At 40.0% G+C, this 8,080-nt stretch overlaps 1 protein-coding gene across 1 annotated transcript; it reads right to left on the bottom strand.

Annotated features, from left to right (window-relative positions):
• Nucleotides 1-446: 446 nt before the first annotated feature.
• Nucleotides 447-7,587, bottom strand: HECA (headcase homolog (Drosophila); the record flags this gene model as incomplete). The annotated part of the gene is made up of 3 exons (XM_010011905.1): nt 447-611; nt 3,286-3,440; nt 6,547-7,587. Coding segments are annotated over 3 exons (1,361 nt in total), but the record flags the coding sequence as incomplete, so codon positions are not given.
• Nucleotides 7,588-8,080: the final 493 nt, after the last annotated feature.

The raw sequence follows: 8,080 nt of genomic DNA on the forward strand, positions 1-8,080 counted from the left end.
AAAGGAATTCAATAGTAACAGGATGGTTTCTTTCCAGGGATTTCCCATTTCCACCAAGCTGGAGGGACAACAGCCCCTACACAATTACCCACTTTCCAATTGGACATATTTCTCTGTCCTGCATGTCTCCCCACACTCTTTCTATAAACTGTATTACAATTATACAAAAAAATAAACCCAAATAATTTTTAGCTGAACTTTACCCCACACTTGGGGTATATTCAAAGGCCATTAAATTGGCTTGCCTCCAGCCTTCACAGAGATCTTGTCAGGAGGATTCTAGTTTTAACAACATGTATATATACATATCAATATGTACACAGACAAAGAAGCTGCTCTTTCAGTTAGAAAAGAAACTAAATTTCATCACAGAATGAATCCTATAAAAAGATATGTAATAAAGTTGAAATACCCATAAAATAGCTATTACTAAAGCAAAGCTTTCGTCAATAAGCCTCCAAAACTTTAAATGAAGAAAATGGCTTCACGAAGTGGTAGTCTAGATTTCCACAGTGAGGACACTGCTGGACGTTGCTGTATTCAGAGAAATACTGCATGCCAATCCGTACGTCTATTACTGGCTTCCCACAGTGCTTACAGTTCAGTCGAGCCTGTAAAAAAAACAAAGAAACAAACAAATAAAACCCTTTCGAAATAACCAAAGTCGCCGCTGAAAACAAGGGCCTCACACACAGTCCCTACCCTGCCCTCCCTGGCAGGAGATGGGGTAAGTCAGGAAACCAGCAACAGCAGGATCTGCTGGTAAAGACATTCCTCACCAGGACCGGTAACTCGCAGGCATACACAATGCTCTCCACATGAAATACCACCACCGAATTCTGGAGAGTACGTTACCTCCCACTCTGACTGATGGGAGGTAAAGAATTTCAAAGTTTATATATGCAAATGATTGTTTTGTATTGCTTAATCTCTGAGCTAATTCCTCAATCCCCAGCACAGGAAGTGCTGTCTCAATAAATCAGTAACGAAGCCCCGAAGCGAAGAGAGAAATTTTACATTTGTGCCATGCAATTCAACCGTTTAGGTTGATGTTTGAACATGATCTATCAAATACATCAGCATTTTAATCTTTTGGCTTAACAAACCTATAGCTCAATCTACTTCATCAGCACAGCATGGTATTGTATCACTTTAAGTATCTATTTAAACATTTATAATACGTATCAGGTTATACAAACTAAACATCACTTCACGGACACAAAGTATTCTACAAAATCCAACATTAACTGGGTGGATATGAGAAATAACTAAAGGTCAAGGGTGAGGACAGACAGAGCTATTAATGTTCAGCAGTAACAAAAAAAGTCAGTCTTCAGAAGAAATCTAGCTGAGAAACCTAGCCCAGCTGATGTAAAGAAAGCAACAGGTGGTGTGAAAGCTCAGCAGGCCATTTGAAATACGCAAAAGAAGCAGAAGGGATTTGGGACTGTAAAAGAGGTTAAGAGTAAAGGTAGCAAATGATCAGTGGGGGCCTGAGCTGCACCATAGCTTAAACTCACTTAAAGCCCAATACACTAATGAAAGCTTCAGCTCTTCACTGTAAAGAACAAAAAATTTTCTATGGCAATCTTGATTTAAGGAATTTTCCTGGGATCAGAAGAAGAAGAAACTATTAAAGTACTATTACTGTTGAGACAAAACTCAAAAAGAAACAAACCACTAGCTCCACAGCCATCTGCTCTGCTTGAAAAGCAGAAATTTCAAGAAATACAATCTAGTATGGTATGGATTTGGAGGATGGTTTTTAAGCTAAATGTTGCTTTCCCCCTTGCTACTATACAGCACATCAATAAGGTGCTAGTAATCTGACAGTGGCTGCAGTTCATTATCCTACATGCCCATTTGTGATGTGTGATTAAATACTTTGAAATAAGGTATGCAATTATTCAAAATAAAATTAGCAGGGCAATAAATTATATACCATATTTAAATGTCATTCCTCTGCATGCACAGAATCATCTGTAGCAATCATGGTGAAACAATAATGCACGGTATCTGGCAATCACAGTCACTGCAGCTAACAATTTCATAGTCAGTTCTATTACTTACCATGTACTGTCACACTGTCCATTAATCATATAATTAAGGCTCTTGTATAATGAGACCTTAATTCTTGTCTTGTACATTCAACAGAAGCAATTCAGATTTAAATTTGCTGGCTTTTACAGAGCTAGCGTATCAGCATCAGTGGTTTATCTTTAGAAATGCCTATTTTTTGAAAAAGGTTACAGTCTCAAGAGGCACTAAATTTGGAGGCAATATCTCCGTCTTTAGTTATAATCATCGTCAATGTCATTTTAACCAGCAGCAGCAATACCACTTGTCTTTTGAGCAACACATTTTGTTAAGTATCTTAAATATAAAGTAAAATGGCATTTCACATACTGACAAAACTGTATTTTAGATTGCTCTGAAGCACACGCATTACCATGAAGCAATCACATTTTGAATGAGTACAACTTTGCATGGCTTGGGTCCTAAGCCAGTAACACTGAAAGCAACAGCCCTCTCCTAAGCATCCTAAGCGGACCACTGAGCTGTTCCCAGACAAATGCTTTTTTCCATGGCTGTCTACCTCTACTTGCACAACAAAGTGCTCTGCCCATCACATGCACAATTCTCTTGTATGCTGATGATCCTGCTCCCTCAGGCACATGTTTACTCTGCAGTAATCCCAAGCCTTGGATCCTTCTCACTCAAGGAATAGATTCAGTGAGCATTTAATGAAAAATAAGCTGCTGCAGGTTGTGGCAAAGTAGCATCACCAGAGTCAGCCACAGCAAAGATTAAGGAGAGGTGAGTAATCTCTAAACACAAAGACACTTTAGACCTTTCCATTCCCTCAGCCCTTTTTGCTACTATTACAGTAAAACACAATTCAACCAACTAAAAGAAATCTGTATACATGAAGCATCTGCTGAAAAGTTATTAAAATACTATTAGAATTATACCTGATGCCAAACATACTTGCTAGTGATCATCCTAAGCATCAGATTTAATTGTGAATACATTTAAAGGGGCTTTATTTAAAAACGTAAGTATTAACTACTGACCACTGCACTGGCTTTTGTCTAGCTATAGGCCATTGGGCCTCAGAAGCTAAGACAAAGGGACAGGGACTTGGTCAGCTCTGTTGTACTGCACTCACAGGTAGAGGCTGGAAAAGGATTGAAGAAGAAAAAGAGAAGAGATACATAAACCTTGGCTTTACTCATCATCAGTTGGAATTTCACCTTATGAGTCTTATTTACAGATGGTACTAACCTGACAACAGGGAGATGCTGCCAGAATATCGTAGGTATACATAGTTCCCAGCTGATGCCAGCTTCCATCCCATCGGGACTTGCACTTAATGCAGATAATTTTGTGAACCCCTTCTAAGCAGTCTACGCAAACAGCATAGAGGTGCATAAGCCTTCCTGTGGACAGGAAAGACACTTCTTCAGGAGACCAGAACAGAAGATTAAAACAGACATTTCCTGCAACGTGTTATCTACCCAAGAATGATACAAATCATACCTTATTAAAATCATTTTTTAAAAGGATAAATAATAAAGTAAAAAACATTTCTCTATGGGAAATACATAGGGCTTGACTGAAGCTATTTTCCATGTATGTAAAACTCAGGAATTAGTCATCACCCTGACCACCCCCCCTTCCTCCATTTGCTGATATAGCTTAGCAAAATATTTTATAAAAAGAAGTTGCTGAAAGTCCATGAACAGATGCCAGGTTAAGCTACATGATCAGCTGCAGTGTTTCCAAAACTAGGATTGTGCCTAGCTTCATCTCCACCTGACAGAAAAAGTGGAGAAGTGTTGAAGCTTATTAGCAAGCTGGGTACAGATTCATTTAACAACTTGCCAACATCTTCCAGCAAAGAGGGAATTAAGGACCTGATATTCCTCATGGAAAAAAGCAACAGCCAGAAGAGCAATTTTCTTTCATGTACTTTTTTTCTGACCATTAAGTATATCTAAAAACATTGTATGTATTTCACACACACAGACTTTAACATGCCATTCAGAACTACAAATCCATTGAGCTCTATCATGACCTTAGGCTTTGTATGCACAATCACTTTCAAAACCTGAGTTATACTGACTTCCATAAAAATCAAGTGGCTCAGACTTGAGAATGAAGCATTTTCTCTATATAAATGTGGCTAAACTCACCAACGCGAAATCCAAGGTGCAAATTTCACACAAAACAAAAAGTCCTACATAAATTGCAGATATCTGTCACCTAGATTATGCCCAATTTGTAGTGACTGAATTGATTTCTACTTTAGTAGTTGGCTATTAGAAGTGGGATGACACAGAGTACTAATCTGTAATATACCATATTCTGCACTGCAATGTAAGACAAAGCTAAGAAGTGCAGTTACAGATCAGCTACAAAACAGAACTGCATATAATATGTGTTTATTTTGGATTGTAATTTGTACTCTTTAGCATCAAAGCACTGAACACATCACAACCTGTAATATAATGAACACACTCATCTTGTACGTCTTCTAGATAAAAGGGAATCATTAACAATTTATGATTAGTCCATACCATACACTTTCAGAATTAATGGTTTGGCTTTTAAATGTGTTTTGTTTTTACAACAACTTATTTTAGAAAAATTAAAAGAAAAAACAGATTCTTCCTAAAATATACATATACAAAATAAACTTGCTAGTATGAGCTGGTAAAAATTGAATTATTCCACACTGGTGTGTTCAGCTCTAGAAAATGTGATGCGATGAGACTAAAGTGCAAACATAATAAACTTTGTTCCTAAAGCAAACAGAGAGATTGGAGATTGGAGACATTCAAATAATTCCAAGCACAGAAGTTTTCTGTTGTAGAGGAAGATAAAATAATATTCCCCATCTGAAGTTCTGCACAGTTCCCGCAAGTTAAAATACTGTATTACCCCACTGCTTAATTTTTTTTGTATGTAGGAAATGAGCCACATGGTATCTTAAACATGCCTGAAATAAAAGAAGTGATTTTGCATACTGAAGAGAAAATAACGCCCTGGAACGGCACCTTGCAAGCTTAATTTCATTTCGAAGAGTACTTCTGATAATAAACCACTCTACCCAGGATAAGAAGGTAAAAATTTTAACAATTAATTATTCACAGTATCTTGTCTGAACAAGTTTTTCAGATGTATCACCCAATGGGTAAGAAAATTAATTAAAAGACATATTTTTGCAGAGTTTCATTCTTAGTGGGAAACATCAACAAGTGATGAGTTTTGCTATTGCTAAATCAGTCCTTAGTACTGATGAAATCACAAGCACATTGTGCATGCCTCCCCACCAAAGCAAATAAGCATTGTTATCTCACACACATACATTCTGTTTATCCTGGAGCTTTTTTTAGCCTGTATATTTGCCTATCACTTCTTCTCCTTAAAGTACATTAGGCAAGACAAGAACAATAATGTTAGCATGAATACAGTTCAATGACATAGTGCACAGTGATTTCAGGAAAGAAAGCAAATAAAAATACAAAGTTTGTTGAGCAAAGGAATGTTGCATAAAATGTATTATGATGATCCATGGGACATAAATTTACTGAAAGGAGGGAAACTGAAATGTTAAAATACCTCTTGTTAGTGCCTTCCCAACACCCTTTTCAACACATAATTCTACGTTTTTGAACACCCAACTATGAATACTTTATCTGACTTACTTGAGCCATGCTGGCTGCCAGCAGACTGCAGGACAGGAATGTTTTGCCATGTACCACCCTGATCACTTAGTTTAGGGCACAGCTTTCAGGAAGAGCTGAAGCTCATCCTAGACCACATCCATTTGTTTCTCTAGGAGGAGAAAAGTAATACATGCCTTGGTCTCAACTCAGCTTGGAGCTGGGACATGATCAGAATGCAATCCAAACAGGCAGGAGTTTGGAAAGAAGTCTAAAACCCTTACTACGCCTTTGCTCCTTCAGGCCACCATATTATAAGCTTACTTTTACTATGTTCAACCTCTCCAGGCCAGTGTTAACACAGGCCAGATTATAGTCCTTTCCATATTAAAAAAAAAATGCTATAAAACAAAACAGAGATTCTCCAGTCTGAAAGCAGATGAGAGGCATCTCACCTGACCAGCAGTACAAATATAACTTTCACCCACACTGCGGCACAGCACACTTAAATATAAGACTGTTTAAAAGGCTGATGTGTATCTTGGAGTAAAGCTCACAACGGATAAAACAGCACACACATGCTGCAGAACAGATTGGCTGGAAAACCTTCCCACGATCTACCTAGAATCCAGATGAGAAATCATTTAGTTGTAAACCAAAACACAAGGCATGGATCTTTCTACACAGCACTTGCTTTTGGTAATTCCTCTTAAGTGTTTCAATCTGATCCACGTCATTAATTTGGACGTGACTTCAGGCTCTACAGAACTGCTTAAAAATGCAGAATTGGAATGGAAACCTACAAGGGGGAGAACAGGGCACAGAAGGCAGTTCCATCATTTAATGAAACCTAGCATGACCAACAGACAACCTGTACCTTGAAGGTGACAGGGAACATCATATTCAATCTCATCGTGTCTCGATGGGCTAAGGAACAGGGTCCCATCCACCAGCGGAAACTGTTCAAACACTGGCAGTGCCCTGTGGCATAGCGCACAGTTTACAACGTTCCTGTGGCTGGCACTAAGAGCAGCAAGGATGAACTTCCGAAGGTCCTCCCCTTGGCCCACCTGGGCATCGTCTTCCATCCGCACATGGAAAGTATTCAGTTTATGCCTGGGGATGTGAGTAAGTAGCTCAGATAGATCGAGCCTTCTCAAAAACTGCACAGGGGCATCAAAGTGTCCTGATCTATGTGCTTGCAAGCCAGCTGCCCCATAATCAAAATGCGTGTTCCTGAACATGCCCCCACTGGCCATGTTCTTCTTATGGGGCTCCAGGTGAATGGCGTTCTTCAAAAACTCTCCTAGGTATCGGGAGGAACGAGGGCCGCTGAAGTGCGTGGGGGCAAGAATAGAGTAGCCGGTGGGTGGGGACTGCCCGGGAGATACACAAGGCGAACGGACGGCGTAGCTGCCGCCCATGACGCCCTTCTCCTGCGAGTTCTGCCTGTCCATCGAGTGCCTTCGCTGGATGTCATTACTCAAGCCTTTCTGCGGCTTGTTGGCTGGCCTGCCCTTTTTGGCCTCCTCTGCCGACTCTGCCATTGACCTTCCCGCACTCTTCTCCAACACGGACTTTTTCTTCTTATCATCCTGCATTCGCTTCACTTGGTACCAGTCAGTGTCCTTCTTTAAATGACCCTGCCCACACCGACAGGAGCAAAAGCGAAAAGCTAAGTCATAGCCCTTCTTTGTCCACATGTTTTGGCGACATTGCTTTTCGTTCCAGCTCCTGGCTCTGCCAATGCAATTGAACTGGACGAGAATGCTGCTTTCCCACTCATAGAAGCACTGAAGGTGCATCCAAGTGCTGTACGGACAATGCTCGTTGTTGCATATAACCTTCTGGTAGTCATCCTTCTCCAGGTCCACCGGCCTTCCAAAGCTACAGATCAGTGGAGTAGCACAAGGGGCTTCTGTGGAAGATAAAACAGATGCATTAGTAACCTAATAGCCCACTTACTGCAATACTTTTTTAAACACTGTGCTAAACATGCATGTGAGCTCTTACTCATGATCTGTATTATCGAAGAGCCCACAAGCACTAGCTCTGGGTTAGGGCAAAAAAACCAAAAAAGTTAAGTACGTGAAAGGAGATATGGAAATGAGTGAAAAAAGAAACAAAATGACATTACAGCTTGCTTAATACTCGAAGCACCTCAGAAGCATTAGCCATCCTCAAAGGTTTGTGGATACTGTTGCAAGGCCTTAAGAAGTGAGGAGAAAGCTTTGTGGATGTTTCTGGAAGGTTGCTTTGAAGCCTGAGAGGCAACATGCGGAGAACACACAGATGTTTGTTTGAAAAGCAAGGAGGCAATACAGCCTGGCTTTGCAATCACAGGGAGAGGCAGGAATTGATCTTTTCTTTGGGACTGAGCAAGAGACAACAGCTCCGGAGAGAAGGAGGAA

The sequence above is a fragment of the Nestor notabilis genome, unplaced genomic scaffold (assembly GCF_000696875.1).
Source record: "Nestor notabilis isolate BGI_N333 unplaced genomic scaffold, ASM69687v1 scaffold753, whole genome shotgun sequence".
Taxonomy (NCBI): Eukaryota; Metazoa; Chordata; class Aves; order Psittaciformes; family Psittacidae; genus Nestor; species Nestor notabilis.